At 38.9% G+C, this 23,611-nt stretch overlaps 1 protein-coding gene across 2 annotated transcripts in view; it reads left to right on the forward strand.

Annotated features, from left to right (window-relative positions):
• The window catches only part of GRID2 (glutamate ionotropic receptor delta type subunit 2), a 570,960-nt gene that overhangs the window by 97,266 nt on the left and 450,083 nt on the right, over window positions 1-23,611 (forward strand). For both annotated transcript variants that reach the window (XM_065634052.1, XM_065634053.1), the window contains exon 2: window positions 15,634-15,789. In XM_065634052.1, the coding sequence (XP_065490124.1) occupies window positions 15,634-15,789 (156 nt within the window). The remainder of the gene's footprint in view (window positions 1-15,633; window positions 15,790-23,611) is intronic.

Genomic DNA, 23,611 nt, shown 5'->3' on the forward strand with positions numbered 1-23,611 from the left:
CTAGTACTTGCACGCTTTGCGGTAGAGCTACAACACACTTGATTCTACTCCCCTTTACTTTCAGAAGATGATACCAAGATTTCGATACAGTTTCTGTAAACTAAATATAGTGTTTGATAGTGACAAGGCTGCAAAAAGAAGTTCAAGAGATACTGGCAGATATTTTTTCAAAAGCATATTTATATATTACTTAAACAAGAGTAGATAGAAATTGATTCTTTGAATGTTTTTGGTAACATGGGCTACAAAGTAAAGATACTGTTGATGAAAGGTGCAAGGAGAGCTGTTTGCTGCTGAATTCTTAGAAAAAATAATCTCGTTATGGGAGTATATTAGAAAGTATTTTTCCTTTTTATGATTATGGCTGTTCAATCAGTCTTAATCATTATTTGATGATCTCATTGTACAATAAATTTTCCCATCTCTTCATGTGAATTGAGATATCATTTTTGTTCCTGGAGCTCTCTCTAACTCTTCTGCATATTTCTGAGAATAAAGTAACGTAATAGAAAAAGAACAAGTGCAATAAGGCAGATAATATGCAAATCTATAGTTATACTATGAGAAATGGGCTTCTACAGTCATATGGAAGAGCAGGTTGGAAGATTTTATTTGTGGAAATTTAGGTGAAAATTAGAAGGTTTTATAATGACTTGGTAGCGTAAGTGTTTACTTAAAGGAAGCAGAACTGACCCTACAAGTCGGTGGTTTGTGTATTGTGTGGTTTTGGGTCGGTTTGTTTGGTTTTTTTGTTTGTTTCCCCGCCCCCCAGATTTGCTGCTTTTTAACTTTTGGGTCCTTATTCTTTGGGGTTATAACCATCTCTGAAACATGAAGCTTGAGACACAGACTCGTATATAATGGACAATATATGCTAACACTGAAGAATCGTAAAGGAATAGTCTTTGTTAGCTTTGTCATTCTTACCTGTTTTAGTACAGAGCGTATAAACCCAAAATTACTTCTACCTGACCAATATCGATTACACTTTTAGAAGGCTCTGCCTTCCCTTTGAAAAGGCGATATGCTGTTTTTCTTTGGGGAAACATGTTCCTTTGCTGCTTCGCTTTTTTTAGAGGGCGGGTATGCACAGATGATAATTCTATACAGCGTTGCCCTTGTGTGAGCTTGCGTTGTGGTTTCGCCCCAGCTGGCAGTCCAGCCCCACGCAGCTGCTCGCTCACCACCCCCTTCCCCGCAGCGCCTCGTGGGCTCACATAAAGACAATTTGATAGGGTAAGAAAGGAAGAGATGACAATAATAATACTAATAATAATAAAAGAAAATACAAAACAAGTTGGCGGTCCAGTATGAGAAACTGAAAAGTCCTTGACTGCTTGGCAACAACTACAACATCAGTGTATTACCAATATAATTCTTATTCTAAATTGAAAACATGGCATCATAGCAGTTACAAGGAAGACACTCAACCTATCCCAGCCACAACCAGGACAGCTTGTATATACGTTTTCATTCTTTAATCAAATTTTCCATGAATTTCATATTGCAGAGTGGCAAACTATATATAAAACAACGTGACCTTTCAGAGTGATGTTTTTATTTATATACCCTGAATAGGTAGGAAAGGGAACTTCCCTGCCACTTTATATAAAGAAGTATTGAGGGATTTTTTGCAGTAATTAGAGCAGGAAAATATGGGGCCTGAAAAACAGATGAGAAATGAACCAAAAAATATTTACATTGCTGCAGAATACATTGGCAAAATTAAAGGAATTCCAGTTGAAGAAGTTATAGAAGTGACTACACAGAATGCACTGAAAGTGCTCCCCAAACTTCGGAACTTTCTGCGGATATAGACTTAGAAATATGTAATATTGCAGAAACTATTATTTATGGTATAATTAAAAAACAACGCGCATTCATCCTCAAGCCCGAGTGATGTTTTCCTCCCTGGTTTTCTGCACATACATATTCAGACACAGAGAAATAAGAAGAAATAGAAACTAAAAGCTTCTGAAAATAGTCTAGCGGAGAGCTACCTATGAAACACAGTGGAAAATGGGGGAATCTTGCCATTTTCTCTCGTGTGCTAGGATACTATCAAAGAACTTGTAAAAAGCACTCAAGATCTCTGCTCATTTTAATTCTGTCTCAGGTTTTTAGACTATATGCCTTGAAAATGTCCAGGCCAGCATCATAACGTCCTGGTACAGCAGATGTATTTACAGCACCGGTGAAGAAGTTCTACTGTCCACAAACCTATTGCAAATTCGTTGATGCAAAGCCCACGAAAGTCAGGAAGGGGTGGGAAGAGGGACATGGGAAGGTTCTGTAGGGTAATGACTCACCCAGCAGAGCTCGGTGTTCTTGTCCCTTCGTCAGTGCCTGGTGTACAATTTATGTCACGCTTCAAGGAGTCTTGTTTTGGCATTCTAAGACCAAAGAGGAAAATAATGTTATCTGTCTTGGGGGCTGGGGGGTGAGAGAAAGAGAGAGAAAAGTGGAAATGCATGAATGGTGCTTAAGATGCTTTGTGAGGCTTATTTTTCTTCAACCTGTAAAAAGAACCATCAGGAGATGTTTCACTGGGAGGACTAGAGGCTGGAAGGGTAATACTGAAAGAAAATCCTCTGCGATCCAAGAATCAGGGAAATACTTTTTGCTTGCCCTGTCAATCCCATGAATAATTTTTTTTTTTTTCCCCCTCTGGATTATTAGCTATTTTTGAGCTGCCTTTTTAAATTTTGCTCATGAGACTGTGGATTGCTACCTACAATTTGATTTTAGAGCTGCCTGAGTACAGACTTGTAACGCACTGTATATGGAACACAGGCTATGGACGATGAGATCTCGATGTGAATACTTGCTGTAGTCTTATTTCTTCATTAACTATTCCTCTTCATTAACTATTCCTCTTCTTAATGAAATTAAGAAGGCTGTTTTAACATAACTGTTGAATCCTGAGCAGGATAGTTTTTCTCTTCCTCGGGAGTTTTACCCTACAGTAAACTTCACTTTGTTAAAACCAGTAACTGATTGTACAGTGATGGTCTAGCATGGGAAATCACGACTTCAGTTAAGAAATACCCACTTCTAAAAAGGAGAGATTTGGAGTCACATCTGCAGCCGCAACCTAATTCCTAGAAATGCCTTTTTTCGTTACTGTTAGATATAGGTTATTTAGCTTGTTTGTTTGTTTGTTTTTGCTTGAAAATAGGCCAGCAAGAGAAAAATATAAATATAAATCTAAAAGCCCCAGTTGTGTTTGGAACAGTCCGCTGGGGAATCCCTGTAGCAGTGCTTAATTTTGCAGGATTTTTACTGACCTCTGGTAAGGAAATCAAGTACCAGGAGTTATGGGCATAAGAAGCATTTATTAGGTAAATTTATGGCAGTGTCTTGTGGAGTAATCTGGCAAATTAATTCAACATTCTCCCAGATAGAAAGTGCCACATTATACTCAAGGTATTCTGTATTAAATGGTAATAATACAATAATAACTAATTAAAATGATGCAGTAATAATTAAGTGACTCAGTAATAATAAGATTCAAAGCCTGTAGATGAATTTTAAAGCTTTATGTCTGCCCATGTGTCGGGCCTGCAGGCAAAGTAAATTGCGAGATAAGTTTACTCATCTTATCTGAAAGCATAAAATGACTTTATTAAGGCAGAAGTAACTGGAAAATGGAGCTAAATGTATCCACTGAAGTATTTAAGTGCAATGGAGTGTAGAATTTGGGTTCTAGGGTTGAACGTAACATGTGTCCTCCCGCTTTGTAAAATAAGTTCCTAGTTTCCTTTGTTCTTATTTGTGATGTACAGTGATTGCTGGGGTTGCTTTCTCAAAGTTGCAGAAGAAGTTTATTAGAAATCGGCTTTATTAACTAGTGAGCTGAGAGAGTTGCAAAGACTAAAAGCAACCACAAGAAGAATAGTGTGAAGGTTTTGCTTCTTGAATGGGTTTCCCTTTTCACTTTTCTAAATTAATAAGAACTTTGTCTCGAAATGATCTGCTGGCTACAACTGGCTGCTGGCAAAGTGCTTTTTCTCACTTTGCTTGGCTCCTTACAAACGTGAATTGATCAGTAGAGATCATGCAGTAATAACAATTTTTATCCCTCCACATATATCACTTCTGGATTTTTTTGTAAATCATTTTTCAGTCTCTACATTGCATGTTTAAGTTTGAATATGGTTAATGACACTATTTTTTTTCTTTTTTTGTTTTCTTTATAATTTTAATTCTTTAGCTATTTTCCAGCTTGTCTTTTTTTTTCTAATTTCAATAAGATGTTAAAATTTTAAAAGTCTTCGAAGAAATGAAACCCGCCAACTTCCCCATGTAAACCTCTCCACACAAAAAAAACCCCAAACCTCTCTTCCTATGAAATTTTCGGATAAAGTGTGATCTATAATAATAGCATACTTACTGTTATTTTAATATCAGTGTTCCAAGATTATATGTGTTAAGTGATAGAAATAAAGACAGGAACTTTGAATAATCAGGTTTTTATTAGGTTCTTCTAATTTTGACAGGCAACTAATTACTGAATGAGCAAGTCGCTGCACATCTGCTTAATATTCCTTCATGTCTAAAATGGGAATATGATTATTCACTTGCATATGGATTTGTGTAAGTGATGCTTGACAGGAGATAACTTAAGGCGATGCATGGTTCTAGGTTTCATTAAAAAAAAAATCGAAGTTCAAGCTAGTTTCTCAAAAATATTTCTGAACTGGGGGTAATTTGAGTTTGTAGCAACTGTGGGCGTGGAGCTGGAGGTTGACATTGAGCTTAATTTATTTCTTCGATGCTTATTTCTTTAAATGGTAGAGCAACAGGTTCTAAGCCTTAGATTTGTAAGTAGCCTATTGTATAGCGCTATCGTCGGAAGTTTTTTAGAAATGTGGAAAAGAGGAAGAGATTATTGGGATTGAAAGAGGTGTCTGACACATCCACGGTTTATGGCAATAGCTCAGCTGCCACCTCACTCTCATCTTTTAATTTTGCCTTCTAAGAGCATAAAAATAATAGAAGTCAATGGAAGGAACAGCTGTTCTGCATTCCTCACCCAGTTTCTATCTTAAAATCAGAAATTATGACTTGATTTTTTGAAAAAGGAATTTTTACAGACATATACTGCACCCTGGGAACTACTCTTTAGCAGAACTTGACTACATTTAATTGACTTGCAGTGCGGCTTTGGGAAATGTAAATTCATCGGCATTTCATATGACAGCGTTATATTTTTCAAAGACCTTTATGTTGCTGAAGAACTGTCGGGTTATTAAAAACGAAGCGTGAAGTCAAATTGCAGTAGAGAACTGAAGGAATTCAAAGCAGGCCTTGTGGGTTGTATTTGACGTGTTTCATGTAGAATGAGGTTCAGCTTTTGCTATTCTCCACCACTTCTTTTGCCTTTTCCAAGATAGAAACATCATTACTAGTATTTATTGCTTGAAATTTTTAAAATAAAAAGTTCAACTTGGCTTATCTGTTATTTATATTGAGAGTCTATTTTTTGTACACATGTGTAAATTATGACTTGTGAAAGTAGAAATTATTCTAATGTAAGAATGTACAGAGAAGATACGGCACTATCTTCTATAAAAAAACGGCAAGGAATTTAAGTATTTGACATCTATGAACATGAAGTCCCTTTGAGCCCATAGCCCTGGATATTTGGAGAGCAAATTTTAGAGCAGCATGGATTGTCCTTCTACCAAAATGATAAGATAAAAAATTTACAGTTAAGGGGAGTAATACTAGTTCGGCAAAATCTGTACTGAGAAATAAATAAGAAACACGTTAGTACAAACAGGGTCATGTGGAAGTGGAGATTTCTTAGGGACTTTTGTGTGTCTTTTTTGTGATTGCTTCCAGATGTGTTACCCTCTGTGTGACAGGAGAGTGAAAGAGGTTACATGTGTTAATTTTCAACTGGAGTGTAAATTGCACTCTACAGGATGGTCCTGCCTTGGCAAGAAAATGGGCCAGATGACAAGGAGACTGAGTTGTTTGGTTTCTTCCATTGCTGTTGAAAGGGTGTGTTTGTGTGTAATTTGATGAATGTTTTTCCTTCAGCAGGAGAAAACAAACGACAACCAACCAAACTGACCAAAAAAACCCCCCAAAAAACAACAAAAAACCACCAACCAACCAAAAACCCCTGCTCTAAAGAATAGAAAAGCCGTTTAACAAAATGATTAATTTCAGAGCCTTAATTTCAGCCTTGGCGTTTTTAGACACGTAATACCATTTTTTCCACTGCTGCTTTCCTCCTTGTTACTTAATTCTTGACCGTGGCATTCATAACACTACATGTAGGATCAGTTAGATTTTTAAAAGCTATGTGTTTCACAGGTATCTGTCTTTACTTCTCTGTGATACCCAGAGAAGCTGTGGATGCCCCATCACTGGAAATGTTCACGGTCAGGTTGTCCCGGGTTTGAGTAACCTGGTCCAGTGGCCGGTGTCCCTGCCCAGGGCAGGGGTTGGACTGGGTGATCTTTCAAAGTCCCTTCCAAGCAAAGGGAAAAAGCAGAAAAACGGCCTCCAGAAAAATCTCGCGCTTCAATCTTTGAGATTTTGTGTGTATGTGGGCATATGTTTGTGTATTAATAATGTCTCTAGCGTCTTGGTAATCTCAGGTGCTAGTGGACTAGGGTGCTGCAGCTGCTCCACGTCCTAACGCAATGGTTTGGCAGGGTCTTCCCTCCATCTCTACCTAGCAGTCTGCATCATTTGACTAATTAAAGTGTTAGTTTGTCTTTCAAAAATTACAAAGCAGAATTGTACGTAGAGGTAGAGTGGTGAGTGTGAGGAAGGAAGACATTAAGCAATGACAAATAGTAACAATTGAGGGGGTTTTTAGGCTGTCATCAACCTCGTTGACACTGCTTTGTGAGGTGTTCTTGCATTCACAAGTAGGGGCTAATAAAAATAATAAAGCGGTATATCGAATCAGTCTTTGCTCTCATTCTAAAACTGTATGAGCAAGCTCTGAATGTACATCATAAGATTTATTTTTAATATTTTCTTCAAGAATGCAGATACTATTTGGCAAATTTATGATCATCACACTAACTTTCTGTATGGGATATTAATAATGTGACAATAGCATCTACCAAACCAGATGCTTTTCACAGCGAGACCCCAACTTGATAGTTAAGGATATGATAGAAACATGAAAAGCCTCTCGTTATTATCAGCTCATTTGTTGCATAATGAATGTGAAGATATTATCACTGTAGTTAATCACCACATCAAGTTGATAGTGGAACAGCGCACAGAAGATATCTTAATTTTTATCCTGTGAAAGATATGTTGTGTATAAAATGGATTGTTTATACGATTATAATATTGTGCCCTGCTGCATCTACAGAACTAGGTAGCAGTCTCCAATGCCACAACTGGCATTTGTGCTGTATTTTTCAATTTGGAGGAACAAATTCTTTGTGGCTCTGCAATTTGTGCAATCAGTTAGTTGGCTAGAAGAAATGCAAGATGTACGTCAATTGTTATTCCTTTGATATAGTAGGTTTTACGCTCATTTTCTACTGAAGGATCACTTAAGTTAATGAGAATGTAGAGCAATTGAGAAGGGACTTGATTTACCATATTTTCTATAAATGCCTTTTAAAGTTGCTTTTGATTATAAGTTGCATAGGAAAAAAAAAAGGCACTTGAATAAATGCATTTTTTTTAGTAGCACCCCAGTGTTTTGCCTTTCTCTCTCCTTATACTCTCTAGCCAACAATATTCCCCCCCCAAAAGAGACTGGCAAGTGACAACTGTTTTTTTGTAACGAGATTAATGAGACTCAGCAAATGATTTTGATAAATTGTCCCATTTTTGGTGTTAAATATAAGTGTAAAATGGTGGTTTAGAACTTGCGAATAATTAGAAATGTCTGTCAGGATGAGCTTGTATCAATGGCGATTGGAAAGTCGTCATGCTTGTGCGTATGTGCCTGATGGGCGGTGTAAATAAGTAGGAGAAGATCTTAGTTTGTTCTTTCCAAATGTGACCATAATTCTCAATGACACTGTGTATCCACAATGTTGCAATACAATTAAACAGAAGAAATTTCCAATGTATGTAGTAGTACTGCAAACTGTGAGAACAGTAAGTCTTGGAATTTCTGAAGAGCTCCACAGATCTCCAGCGACTGTTGTGGCCGAATGAATTGATCCCAGACTCTCTCTAAACATATTCAAATTAAATCTTGCAAAAACAATTGATTCCATACCCTTCAGGCTTGTGTTTCAGCTTTCCTAGAAATTCTATATTGATTTATAATTATGAAGTTTGACATACAGTACTTGAAGCATTGGCACTGTTCTGTGAATTTTATGGTTCTATGTAAATCTATCAAAAAAACCTCACAAAAAGCTGGGTTTTGTTTTCTTTGTCAACCTGTCAAGCCACCTTAATACTTCCAAAACTGTCTGGTATGCTCTAGAGAGAAAACAACACAACATCAAAAGAAGAAAAAAAAAAAGAGAGAAAGAAAAAAGAAAATATGTAATATAGTGGAGTGCTCTCTTTAGTCAAGTCATTTAAATCAAATAACAGACTTAAGGAGAGCTGTATTGGTTGTTTTACTGGGAGACCAGGACACTAAAAACCAACCATGCTTCAGCAGAAGAGTGAAGAGACTTTTCTGTGTTTAGATAGCTGCACTTTTCTTACTTTCGCTGTATTTGAAACAGACTTTGCCTCGAGCAGTTCGCCAGCTTGAAAAACCCATACATTTCTTCATTCACCTCTTTGATCCAAATATTTAAACTTGGAAAACAAAAAGCAACAAAGAGAAGGACTTGCTATATTGTTTACGTGATGTTCCAGCCATGCAGCTGCACTGAGAACAGGTGGTTAATCACTTTGAAAAGGAACTTTAAAACCGACCGTGTATTTTTTTGGTGTAGCTCCCACAGCGAGAAGAGGCACCTTCTGCAGTGGTTGGAGTACGTGGTGCCACACAAAGTGTAAGGTCAGCAAAGAGTCTCATTTTAATGTGTCACCTGGGAGAGATGATTCCTATGCCTGAAGTCAGGCTTGTGCATATGAAGCATTTACTGAACTTGGGTGTGAATGGGGAAACACAGTGGAAAACTCTTTCATTCTCCAATCCAACTCTTTAATCTTTGACTTAATTGTTGTGCCCAACTCAAAGGGTAGCTCACGGCATGGCCTGAGGGAAATACCAGCCCTTCTCTGTCAGACATAGACCCTTATGAAAGTCCATTAAAAAAAAAAAAAGAAATACAGTAGGCCTGGTGCTTCCTTCGCTTGGACATTCTTGCATCAGTAGGAATCCAGAAATTCCACTGCAGATCCTCTGGTCTCTCATGTGCTGCTTAAAGTGGACCTTCCATAGGTATGTGTAGATTTGGTGTTGACAAATACATTGTTAAGCTGAATATTTTAATTTTCTTTTACGTGTCTGATAACTAGCGAACGATATTTGCTGGTGCGTTGTTGAATTTCTTAAGCTGTGCTTGTAAAAATACAAGGTATCTAAAGTAGAAAGAGAAATCCAGTTTGGCAGGCAGGGGGATGTCCCTTTTGCTGCAGAAGGAGCTGGCAGAGGTGCTCCCAGGCCTGCTGCCTCCTTCACCGTCATCGCGGGAGCTGCGAAAGCCTTGAAAAATTAAAATGAACAAACAAGTAGCGTGTTGAAAAATTTCAGCTTGGCCTAGATGCGCTGTAGTGCAGAGATCCCCGGGGTGCAGAGCGGGGAGCCCCTGGGGAGCAGCCGCATGGGGCTGATGGCTCCAGGTGCCAAGGGCTGGATCTGCCCTGAGCTGCAGCCCCACGCTGGCCCCCCGTGAGCCCCGTGGTCCCAGGGGAGCCGAGCCCCGTCCCGCAGTGTGACGTGCGAGGTAGCTGAGGACGCATCTGCTCCAAAGTCCCCCTTGATACAGAGGAGGTGAAGGATTTCCACTCCCTTTTGTGCTGCAGCAGCAAAAGCAAAGCTTTCTGTGCCTGTTCCAAAGGGTTTGTAAACTCTTTCTAAAGGGTTTGTAAAATCTAGTCAGCTTAAAAGAGAAAGGCAAAGCATGTGTTCCCGTCATGGACAAAATCGAGATGCGATTGCACATACTCAACTGCCTATCGATCAATGTAGACACTTAACAGCAGCTTTAAATGTATGACGAGTGAAATTGTAGGGTCAGCTGTACTAGCGCATGGTGAATACCGGGATAACGGGAGCTGTGTGTGCAAGGGAAAGTCTCTGTATGTGGCCTTAAAATCCCTACATGAGAGCAGCCAGACTCACAAACATGGCAAGTCCCTCTTGTTCTTGTTGACAAGCATTCCATTATAATATTATTTGCCTTCTAAAGCTGTGTGTATACATTCATTCAATCAGACGTGATAGTGCACAGTATAGCCAGGTATTTGCCATTATCGTTAAAAATGAATGAATTCTATAGAGTTTTCCCAACCAGACACTCATATGGCCTGGAAGTAACGTGGGATTTTATTCTAAAATGTATCTTGGGATCTCAAATATCGGTGTCATAGTGAATTATTGGGCAAAGTGTGTGTTGCTTCTATTCGTGAGATAAGTCTGGGTGATGTTACGTAGTGAAAATCGAACTTCTGTGCTGAAATGGAACTGTGACCTCAGCTCACAATGGTGTTTAATCCACGTGCTCCCCTCCTCTTTGAAACAAGGTACTCAATTTCCTGAGACTAATAGGGGGCACTGAGGTCCAGAAATGTCATGCTTTCATAGTTAATAAAATTATAATACTTGAAAACTCCGCAAGCAGTGGACTTTGTCCTTCCTTAGTCGATAGAAAGATCAACATTGGTTTAAATATCTTCACGCCTCATCCTTTCGGTCATGATGCATTTCTCTCCCATTTTTACTTTTTCTGGGCTGATTCCAGTAGACTGCACAAATTATTCTAGAAATGGCTGATAATATCGAATTTGGGTTGTATTTTTGTATGTATGGGTCAGTAGGACAAGTGATCTTTGAAAAGCCTTTCTAATTATTTCTTTGGTACTTGGTGAACTTACTGAGTATTTGTGTGATTTGGTCTGTATTCATTTAAATGGACAGATTTCTGGTGCCACGGTAGAGGGTGAATGAGATAGTTAAACACAAAGAATTCTCTGCTGAGCTACAGGACATTATTGATGTGCTGAGGGTTTTTTAAAAAGCCAGTAGAGAATTACATTTGTGCTGTCCTCATCCAGATTCTGAAATAAAGCTGAAAGTAATGACATGCTAATAAAACAGGAGGGGAAAACTGGTGCAAAGTAGTTGCTGTGTCAGCGTGTTGGCTCCTGATGCAATCACGGGAATACTCTTTGAGTATAGTTAGAAATGACATGTTTAGTATGAGACCTGTTTCAGCCGAGATGAGCAGTGGGAGTGGAAGAGAAACAAACAGCATCTACTTTTGTAGAGATTCGAAGACTTCTTCTCTTTTTAAATAGTTTTGTGGAATCATTTTTCAGAGACCAGGTGTCTTACAGTATCTGTGGAAATAATTTGCTTTTTCTCCTCAGCTATTCATTACTTTCTGTAACAATTTTTCTTGTAAGCCGAAAGGGTTCATTTTGGACACGCACTCCTACTAACTTTGCGTTATTCCAGTTCTCTCATTTTGCAGCGGTACATGAGGAAACGAGTACGTAGCTCCTACTAGAGAAGTAATTTTGAAGTGTGATACCCTTCATTCGTTCATTTGGGTTGGTTGTTTGACTTGGTTAATAGACTGTTTGAAAGATAAACATCAAAATATCAGTGCGATTTCAGGCCTCAGCAAGGAAAGAAAATCGTAGCTCATACAAAAGTAGTTAAAGGCTGCATTTCAAGCTAGCTGTCAAAATTTCGATAGACCTGTTTCCCATCAGAAAATTCTCTCCTGTCAACCAGGGGATGATTCTTGAAACCACAGGAAAATGTTCCAACAATGTTAGCACAATCCAAACAATGCTTTTTACCTTTTCATCGAAATGGCTTTTGTTTTAGAAAACAAACAAAAATAATATCGCCCTGCTTGTGTAACATAGAGGGATATACAGAGCCATGGAATACAGTTGAAATAAAATGCAGGGACCTAAAAACGTTAATATGTGAATAGGGACGATTTCAAAATGATTTACGGATTTGGTCGTTTGCACACACCGCCCCCCCCTTGTTAGTTTTCCAGTTTATTTAGCAACTTAAATTAAATTTTGAGACTCGATTATGAAATAAAATGTCTCTTCTTGCTGTTTGAAGTGCGATGCCTGCATTGTGCTGTGCACTGCTGTCTCCTGAAAGGAGCAGTGACATTTTCATTACATCATGAAAGGCTTTCTCTGTAGCTAATTTAGATCTTGTAATGAATAAGGCCTTAGTTTCAGAAGGAAGACAACCTAATTCCTGCTAGGATGCTCAGGCACAACCTATGCTTACGACATTTTTGGAATTCACCTATGTATTTATTTGTTTTTCCTATGTAGATACTCCTACAGTAGAGCACGGCGAATGCCTTGTTTCTGTGAAGTACCTTCCTGAAGATGTCAGATGTAGTATTGGTTAGAGGAGAAATTTTGAAATTTACGTCTGATACATGGAGCCATAAATGAAACAAGCAGCAGTTAGAGCCAAACTGGAGCAGTTGTACTGGTGGGGTCCCAGTCAATTTTGGACTCAGGAAGGTTCAAAAATGATTCCAAGAGTGAGATTAAGACACAAACGAGGTCAGATGCCGCTAAACAATCTTATTTTTATGCCTAAAGACAGAGTAAATATCTTTCATTTTCACAGCTAAAGCTAGAGCGGTAGAGGAAAAGCGGGGGAGGAATTATGAGGAAAGTTAAGCAAGCGTGCAAGAAGATAAGCAAGAGAGAAGCAAGAGATGGTCATCGCCAGGGATCCAGACGGCATCTGCTGTCAGGCAGCTCTCAGGTTTCAGGCCTGGCAACGCTGGCGCTTTGCAGGTCTGGGGTCGTGCCGAGAATGCTTCAAGCATTCTTTGGGTTTTAGCAATTCGCAGCGATCGTGCGTTTTGCACTTTAATTCACTGTAGTGCTGAGAAATGCTTCAAGCATTCTTTGGGTTTTAGCAATTCGCAGCGATCCTGCATTTTGCAGTTTAATTCACCGCATTTGGGCCTTTACAGCCGGCCCAATTAAGCAAGCAGCGTGAGCAAGCATTTTTCCGCAACAAGCAGGCCTTAAGCGTGTTATTTTAGCAAGCAAGCTTTGAGACAAATAATTCGCAGTATCTCAACCTTCCACACCTAGGCCGTGTGTCAAGGACCACCGTCTTTCACGCACTCAAACCGTATGCCAAGACCATCGTCTCTCTCAGTACTACGGTGAGAAGGAGGGTCCGTGGTGACGGCCGCGTGGAGTTCCATCTAAACCGGCTCCTTGTATGTCCAGACGCTGTCAGAGGCAGGATTTGTGTCAGGATGAGATATGGGAGAAAACGCATAGGAGTTTCTTAGGAATATCTATGTGTGAAAAAACCAGGAAAGGTTCTTGAGAACAGAAATCTGTTGAGAAACGTGCTGCTGGGCTGGGGAATGCACTGGCTTGGGTGTTCTCTGCTGGGCTATGGGGCTGAAGTGGATTTTTGAGAGGGCACATGCAAAAAAACCCACTAGGTACCTTGGACTTTTCTCTGTCCTCTACTCAATAAATTACCTGGATTATTCTGAGGACAAAACCAGGTTGAAGTTGACATTTCCCAGCTGTAGAATAAGGAGCTGTACTCTGCAGGGTTGGCTGGAAGGTCTTTGTTTTGCCGTGCTGGTCCCTGTGCATGTTCACTTCCAGTGCGACGTTTGTTACAGAATTACTCTACAGGGATAGAATTTGACTAATTGCTAGCATTATTTCCCAACTTTTTGGTTTTTTTCCATATTAATTTTAAGCTTGTAAGACTGTTCTTCAAATGTTTATTAGCAATGTTTGCTGGACTATGTCGTCATCATGGGTATAGGTGTATCCCCAAAATGAAGCAGGCGTGGTTTTGGTTTGAACTGTTCTGTGAGGTTAGGAACAAATACGTTTTAAGGTGTGTCCTTGAAAAAAAGTTTTTTGTACCCTTAAATGCTACCTGGATACACAAATAGTTGTCTTTGTGGAGAAGACAGTTTGCAGCATCTTGCATACCAAGAATATCCTTGGCCACGTGCAGCTCTTCTTTATGGAGCTAAATAAAACAAGGCAAATAGAAATGGGCGCAAGGGAGAAAATGAATGTTTTCATCTGAGATTTGCACAGAGATGACAGGTGAATGAGGTGGAGAGGTAAAGAACAGCTGTTCCAGATGGCAGCAGCTTCAGGAGGGAAAATGCTGGAGTCAAAGCGGTCAGATTGTAGGAAGAGATGATGCTCATGTGGGATGAGTGGTGCTGGCAGGGACATGAGTGGTGGAGGTCAGTGGGAAAAGCAGATAAACACTCAGAAGTTTCTTTCTCTTCAAGTAGCCTTTTCCTGTAAATGAATCTTTTTTGGGTTCTTTTCAGCACTGATTGCAGGTATTTACCTGAAACAACCAGTGATCAGCATTTTCTATTGTCTTTGGCTGCCTCGCCACATACGCTGCCTTGGTTGAGTTTTGTATTGACAACAGACACTCAAGAATAAATAAACCTGGAAACTGATGAAGACATTTCATAACGATTAAATACAGCTTTCAGAAGCCTGGTTTTTCAGTTATTCCTTCTGTCTCTTTAATCTACTGCCTGGAAATGAAAGCTTTAAAGGTGCTTGAAAATCCAACAGCCCTGATTTGAGGGTTGCAAACAATATCATTCTTTATAGGACTGCAACAGTGTGATTTGAGCCACATCCGCATCAATAATTCATGCAAGAGGCAAATGAAAACAATAGGAAATTAGTGATACTAAAAGTGACACTGTAGTTTAAAGAAAGCAAATTAAAAAAAGCTAAAAGCTCTAGATTAGGCTTGGAGTTGTTTTTCAATGCACCTGGAGAACTGGTGGGGTTGAGGGTTGGACACCCTGACTGTGCCAACTCCTTCTGAGTTTCATGTTTTGGGGAAAAGGCAGAGCAGTCACTTTCTGTTGGATTTATAGAAGCAGGCATTATTTTAATTAACCACTTAAACTGAATTTACTGTCTTCAAGAATTAGACAGCTGGAGTGGTGTTTTTACAAATCCAATCGGAATTAGACCTGAAATAGCTTTATATCAGCTGCTGACCCGGCTGTTGATCATGGTTGTCAATTCTAACTCATTTTCCCGGTGCTGCTACTATTTTAGGCTTATTCTTACCTCATTTGAACTTTATACTTTTTAGTTGTCACTAGACATGTATAACCTAGCCCATTGCACTCATTCAGAGTATTAAACGACACCTTTGGAAAGTTAATTAGTTCTCATTTCTTGGCCATGTTCCTATACAGATAATTTGGGTTGTGCTTAAATAGATTTCCCCAATATTTTTAGCTTGAATCAATGCTTCTCTTAAATTTATGTTTTTAATTATATCAACATTTAGAAATTCTCTATATTGTGAAGTAGCTTCTGGGCTCTGTGTTGAGAGAACTGCTCTTCAGGAATGAGTGAAGGGATGATGTTGCAGCATAAAATGTCTTAAGTGCTTACGATTAATACTTTGAGCATAGTGCAGTTGAAAGATGCAAGGTTGTTATTATTTTTTTTTTTTTTTTTCCCCAGGGGCGATTTTTGATGAATCTGCCAAAAAAGATGAGGAAGTTTTTCGAATGGCAGTTGCTGATCTCAACCAGAATGATGAAATCTTACAAACGGAGAAAATCACGTGTTCAGTGACGTTTGTGGATGGCAACAATCCGTTTCAAGCGGTTCAAGAAGGTAGGACATCTAAATAGATTTCACGCTGTTGTTTCTGCAGAGACTTGCAAAATAGGACCCTGACAGTTTCCTAGCTTTATGAGATATTTGTCATTTTTGTTGCCTTCTTTTTACATAGAATATCAAGTATTGCATTTAATTTTGGATTTGACTGCTACGGTTTGTGTCGGTGTAGTGACTTCAAACTATAAACTTTAGCTTTTATCCACTTTGTAAGTACTCTGGAAAAATTGCAGAGAAGTGAGACACAGTTTGCTTACACCTTCCCTTCTTTGCAGGCTGTTTTGAAGTTATTGTCAAACTGGTTGCCCTTACTTTATAACTTCCTAATGCTATGTTTTGGTTTAATGTCGTGCAGCTAACAGCACTTAGCTGGAAAAGAACGGTTGTTGTGTGGATAACCTTTTTGTCACATACACCTGGAAAAGTTACCTATTTTATAGGAGGGATTAGAGATGACCTGATGACTCAGAAAGCCACCTGTGTCCAATACGATTTTGTACTCGGTCCATCCTCTGTCATTCAGCAATTATTGGACAAGAGATGAGGATGTTGCTTTGGGCTCCTGTGATAGCTGTAGGATGATAACAGGACTCAATATTTGAAATCCTTCTGAGCTGGATTAGTAAATCGCTGGTGTGACTGAGCAGTTGTCTGGAAAGACAGCCATACAAAGTCTTTAGAAATAGGGGTTCAAATTTGCTTCCTGAGCATTTGTTATTTCTTTGCTCTTGCGGCACACTAACTTCTGAGACACAGGTGATGTTTGTTGTAGGTATATTGTTACACTTTTCTTAACAAGAAAACAAAATATCGATGACTTTCTGTATCCTCGTTGGTTCTGTTTTGACATTTGAGGTAGAACTTGAGATTTAAGCAGCAAACTTGCAAACGGTTGCTCTGATACTAGTGAAGTCAAAGTTCAATAGGTGGTTTGCTTCAATGGGCTATTGACAAGGCAATGTTGATGAAAAGGTCTTTAATGCTTATATGCCAATTTTTTATTAGTGGCGTTCTTAATTTTCGAGAATTTAGGAATTGTTTTGTTGAATTTTACAAATGCATAGACTTAGGTCATGAGGAGCCTTGCAATTCGGGCTTCATAAGGCTGTGGCATGGAAAAAAAGTGATTTTGAAAGTATTCAAATCAGAATCAATTCAATCTATTTCAATCTGAAAAGGCCAACATAAAAACCGAAGCTATCAGATACTTTTAGAATCCAGAGGGGGAAAATGGGTGACGTCAATCTTTTTTAGATACTTTCCACACTGATAGTGCTTAAGCTTTTTTCCAGTTTGTCCAGGATGGATAATGTTAGCTGATAATCTGTGAGTAATACTGATTAACACTGGAGATGAGCATTTATCATTGTTTTAGAGCAGTGGCAAATTATTTCACAGAACAATGTTTTAAGCACATTGTTTGTTTATTTCTAACTTAAAGCAAGCAGGAGTGTCTAGGAAAGCAGAACATTTCAAAGGAGTTAATGGCCTGATATTTCAATATTTGATTACTTTTTTTTTTTAACACAAGTTACATTAGTAATTTTGGAGCATATCTTAGTGTAGTCAATATTTGAAAATTGAATGGAGTAGGTTTGACCTACATTTTATTATCATGTGTTGGGGGTGGGAGTAGGGAGGAAGGTGGTCTGTTGTGATATTGATGAGTTCAAGGAGGTATTTGCCAGTAAAATCTGTTTCTTGTAAATGCACTAATGTAAATGCCAAATGCACTATACTAAACACCAGGAAAAAAAAGATCATTTATACAGACTATTTCTGTATTCCATTTGTAAAAGAAATACTAGAATGTGGCAAAATCTCATCATTTTGAATGTGTATGGCATTTGTTATGCCCAAACTTGCTGTTTCCGTGCCCGTGTAACCCTTTCCTTGGAAGCATAATAACAGTACTATGAGTCTGAGGTGCCATGGTCTCTCCTATCAGGTAAAGCCTGATTTTTAAAAATTATGTTATCTTTTATTATTGTATTCTGCTATTTATTTGTATCACTTTTTTATATATAAATTGCTTGAAGTTTGCTTTGGTTTAGTTCAGTTGTTGGTTTTTTGGTTTTTTTTTTTTTTTTTTTTTTTAAAATGGTTTTGACGACTTTTCATCTTGTCCAAGTCACAGAATAGCCTTCAAAAATAAAGAGCTTTTGATGTTTGGTAAAATGTTAAGGCATTAGAGCCATAATAATAACTTAAAATTGGTCTACATTTGTCTAAAACATGCCTCTCAGTGAACAGAGAAAGTTCATAAAGAAACTTGCCTAGGACTTTGGATTTCAAAAAAGGAGAAGCCATGAGCAAAGATCTGGTAAAACAGCATGTCTTTTATGATTTTTGTTTTGTTTTATTAGCAAAATTAACAAGTAATTCCCAAACAATGTCAACAGGAACACTCAGATGTTTAACGTGGGTTTTGGGGATGCAAAGATAATTAATTTCGGAGGATCAGCTGCTGTGCAGTACTTGCTGTTCTTGCCTCTGAATCTGTTCTTATAAATTATGGTGCCCTGAAATGTCTTCCGTTTGTACCTTAGGGCATCTCATTAGCAGTTCTGATTGGAGCGGTGAGACCGTATCGCGAAGCTGCGTGGTTTTACCCTATGGGAGCTGTGAATGACGTGCCCCGTAATGCCACTGGAAGTGCCCTCAGGGACAATTTATAGGCACGTTCTAGCACGTGGAAATGTCCAATGTGGTATTTTGCTTCCTCTTTTCCCTTTTTTTTCTTCAATACAAAGTCTTTTGCGATATTTTATAATACTTTTATGTGATGTCTTGAAGTATTTGTGGCTTTGTGTAATCGAGGAAGAAAATCGTGGCTGTGCGCACATGGGAAAAGCAGGAATTAAAGTTTGCTTTGTGCAGCCAGTAAATGAAGTAGGAATAGCCAGTTTTTGCATGGTAGCAAGTTGGTATGTTAGCACTACAAAACAAGTAATTACGATGCCAGATACATACTAGCGGCAATAATAAGATATCATAGTGTAAACTTCCTTTCTTGTAAGACTTCAGTTTACAGCAGTGTTTAAGAAGGAGCGGGATAGGCCTTCAAAAGGTTTTGAGTTCTACAAGAGACTTAAACTATCATTATTTTTCAGGAAGCTGTGTTTCTATATTTCTTTTTAATAGTCTTGGAAATTTGGTGGAAATAAGTACATCGCTGCTTTCTTGTTTGTCAGAAAATCATTGTGTTCTCTTTCTCTTTTATTGTTCTTTCGCTTATTTCAATATACTTTAAAGCCAAAACTTTATGGTTCAAAGCCTGCTCTTTCCTCTAATCCTTAATTTCTCCTTAATAACATGATCATATGGTTGCTGAATGGCTAATATGAAATATACTGTGCGTTTTTGTGGGATTCTCTGCTGATTTACCTTGGTAGGCAGACTACGAAATATCTATTTCAGTCCCCTGCTAATGATTCTCTAAACCCTCCTTGTCTTCTAAACAGTTTTGCACAAAGTCATATTCTTGAAATACTGATTTACTTTTATTTGGGGGAAGATGTTTTCCATTGATGCAGGTGTAGTTGTCTGCCACAATTCCTATCTCAAGGCAAGTGGGGGGAGGCAGAGCTTTGGTACCTTGAGCCAGAGGTAACACTGTAGGGTCCTAGGAAGTCCGTATTTCCATTTTTTAAACCTCGTAGCAAACATTTTCTTTTTATTTGGTGCCTATAGATATATTTTTATCCTGCACCTTTCTCGTACCTCGTTTTTTTATGTGTCTTAAATAACGTGTAGTAATCCAATGTTTTTTTTCTATAGGCTACCTATAATGCATGACAAATAGATTTGACTGATGCTCTTTGAAATCCACTTGTTTGACAAGCGTTCCTATTGTGATCATAGATATGTGAGGGTTTTTTTATTATTTTTTTTTAACCCAACCTTTTTGTCATTCAGGCTAGTCACCAGGGTATGCTTACAGACACCAGCCCAAGCCTTCGTAATGGCTTTTGAAAGCTTATTGTGATCAGTGGAGTAAATAAGGCAGTGAGTCATAACTAAATGGGATTCAGCTGTGGAGTACCAGCGGTTCGTAAGGCAAAAATATGTATGAAGGTCACATGCAGGATTTTATTCAAGCAAAGTTTTATGATCAGAAATTATGGCCTGATGGATACATCTGCTTTGGCCTTTGGGACTAGATGGATGTAATAAGATTGTCCTTCCTCATTTCTCTGATTGCTGTAGAAAGCTGTTTAAAGCCACAGATTTCATGGACTGCTAAACTTTCTTTTATGTTATGCCACTTATTTATTGAAATTTCTCAGCCTTCCTTGTGCTGTTTATTAACCAGTACATGTTCAGTTTGAGATTAAACCTTTACAGGGCTGCACTTTTTCACTGCCCTTCCATTTCATTCCAGGTTTGCTTTCTTATTTTCCAATAAAATGGATTTTGATGTGAAATTATATTACTAGGAAAAAAAAAAATCAACTAGGATTTCTACTATAAAAAGCTAAGGGAGAAGAGGAGGAGAAGCATTTCGATAGTGATAAAAAACTCTGTTGTAAAATCAGAAACTGTTGGAAATGTTTGCAACTGCAAATTGCTTGTATCATCAGTACTTCAGGAAATATGGCAAAAAAATCTTTTGAATTACTTCTCCTCTGCACATCTGTACAATGTACCCGCAGCGGTGGCGCCGTGCCCTGTTCTCATAGCGCTGAGTGAGAAGCCCAATACACGGGCTTTGTTCTCGTTTCAGCCCTGCTAACCCCACAAAAATCAATCAGATCTCCAGGTTGCATGGATGCGCCACGGGATATCCAAGTGTTGGCAGCTGACAAAAAAAGTTCTAACGGCCCTGGTGATAAAATCATGACAGTTGGGAAGACAGCGGTTGCACGGAGAGGATCGGGGCGAAGGGAAGAGTGAGCACTGACCGAGCTACAAAAGGGACACGTGATAGAGACTCGGTTCAGGAGTAGTAGGATGCATATTGAACACATTTTTAAGCAACAATTTCAAAGCTGTTGTGACCTTCCCTTACCTGGAAGTAATCTACCTGGAGCATAGTGCAAACTGTACAAGATGTATTTTGAATAAGGCCTCATACTGTTACAGGAGTTACAGTAATTGCAAGACTTCCACCGCTCTCCAGTCTTTGGATTTTGGGCTCCAGTGTTTTCTAGTTCCTAATGATTTTTGTAGTAATGTTTTCTTCAGTTGCAAGACAACTGCCATTATCTTTGTTTCCAGTTTGAAAGCAAACTCTGGCAGCTGTAAGCTCTATTAGACATTCAAATACTTGGAAAAAAAAAAAATCCTTTATTTTCATCTCTAAAAAACCCCCAAATAAATGTTAAAAAAAAAAAAAAAAAATCAGTCCATCAGGAATGGATTTCTCCAAGGCAGTTTAAGTAATGTGAGAAACACAGTTTGAAGAAAAGTGCAAACCTCTGCAGTCCTTGATATTCACAGATGGCAAATCTAAAGAATTTAAAGTACAGATATTGGTGCTTTTGAAGAGCCTTTTCTGAAGGATGGTTTCCAAATTGCTAAGGAGGGGGGCGGATTATGAGGGGAACAGGCAAGATCCTGCCACCTTTAAGGTGCCGTTATCTGTGTTGTCTCACAGAAGTACCTAAACCCCACGGAACATCTGCTTTATGACTGCTGCACATCTTTGTTGTGGTTTCAGGAAAGAATATGAGTGTTTCTATGGAAACCGCTTTTCTCCAGGTGAGCAGGAGACCCAGTAGCATCCCGCTGTTGTACTCGGCTGCATCTCAGCATTCAGTGCCACGATGCGGCTGGAGGTGTTGATGTAGGACCACGCGGCAAACCGAGGACTAGTGTTTCGGGGTTTACCCCGCTACCCTTCTGCCATCTCCTTTTCCTTCTGTTTTCTCCTGACTTGAAAACAGCAGGAGTGATTTTCCTAACACTATTGTCAGTTACCAAAGTTTGGCTCAATGTTGATTTTTATGGCAGATTTTGACATTTCTATCAGAGCTTCTGCATTGAAATGACAGGAATTTTAATTAGCTTGAAAGAATTTTCTTCCCAGGCTTTTGCTTAAAAAGCATGTGGCTGAGGCAGGATGTTAATCTCTTTACCTCTTTTAAAAAGTCGAATCAAATAAATGAATAAATAGCTGGACAAGTGTGACGCCCTTTGGTGGAGCGCAGAGTGAATTTTATGACATTACACGAGGAGTAGCTAGATATGCTGGTATTCTGTACTACTTACTCTTTAAATCCAGATAGGATCATTTCTGATTTTGTAATGTACATATTTCCACTTGCAGGTCGCCAGTGTCCGATCTATGTTTTCATCCATTAGACACGGCGCTTCAGTTTGCTGTGTTAATGTACTCTGACGCGCTGCTAGTGGTTTACTTTTAAGAGAGCTATACAAATTGTGATGTGATGAAATAATATCAGTAGTACACTTAAATGTTTAAAGCCACTGTGCCTGAAGGCTTTGGGGGCATTTTAACAAACAGAATTATTGAGACGAAGCAAATGAGAGATGCTTCATCTTCCTAGATGCCACTGATTTAGCTAGCACCCTAGGCTATCAGTCCTCCAAAGCAATCTCCTTAAATAAGGAAGGGACACCCTGTGCGGATTTCCTCCCTGTCTTTTTGTGAAGCAACGTCCACTAAAATCACTACAGCAGTCAATCATCGCTGGCCAGCCAGGAATGTCTATTCCCAGACAGGCCTCGCAGCAGGTCGCGGCGACCACCGAGCAATAAGCCGCTGCGTTCTGCTGTTTTCTGCTATACGGGGTCCTCCCGAGCGTTCTCACAGAAGAGTGCTAATTTGAGATTTTGCTTTTCCTCACTAAATTACCTGAATTAAGTGAAAGTCACCAAGTCTGTATTTTCACCTGACGGTTCAGGTACAAACACGTATCTGACCGCGTACAGAGCAGTATTCGATATATGCATCTATATCTGTGCTTGTCTAAAAGTCGATGCAATTAATTTTAATTATTTAATTGCTTAATTAATTTTATTCTTCCTTTAGAGCCCTCCTTGCTGCTCTTCTTTCTCTTCTCAAATATCTTTTGTTTCATATACAGGCTTTTTTAGCTGTTGTAATCTGTTAGCTCTTTGGGCACAGGCTGTTTTATTACTGATCTGTATTTGAAGCAATTGGGTGTTTCTGTGATGCAAATAGTTTTAAACATACTCCTCTCTGTGTAGGTAAGAAGAGACAAAATGTACTTTATGGAGGATGGTAGTGTTTTTAAAATCTAATTCCGATAATGAGGAAATGAGCTGTGCCGCTCTGGAGGTGCAGTCTCAAGGGAATTATGAAGGTCATTTTCTTAGATGGGGAGATTAATTATATTTTAGCTTGGTTCCCTGTTACGTAGACCCTTTATATTGTACGCTATCAAGTAATTTTGACTAAATATCAATTTATGGAAAAGTCTGAGCAAAAGAGAGCGGTTACAAGTACAGATTTTGAAACTGGGCAGTGTTTTATTAAAACACTAATCATATCCGAAAACCGTAACCTTTATGTGATGTTCTTGAAAGGATGTCTGCTGTTGGGTTTAAATGCTCATTCCACTCAACTGTTGCTGTACCTTTAGCTTCTGTGATTACTGGACCTTCTGAATTTTTTTTTTTTTTTAAACTTTTCTCGTTAAAATCCAATCTTTTGCAATTCTTTATCGCGAAAGAGTCCTGAGGTGAGCCACGGCAGGGGGAAGGATGCAGCTGTTGAGCGGAGCGCTTGCAGGGGGAGATGCAGCAGGTAGCGTCGATGGTAATCAGAAAACTCTCTTGGCACCGTTTGCTCTGAGCCTGGAATAGGCACGAGAGCTTTGCAGAGCCTCTC

The sequence above is a fragment of the Caloenas nicobarica genome, chromosome 4 (assembly GCF_036013445.1).
Source record: "Caloenas nicobarica isolate bCalNic1 chromosome 4, bCalNic1.hap1, whole genome shotgun sequence".
In the NCBI taxonomy this organism is placed as follows: domain Eukaryota; kingdom Metazoa; phylum Chordata; class Aves; order Columbiformes; family Columbidae; genus Caloenas; species Caloenas nicobarica.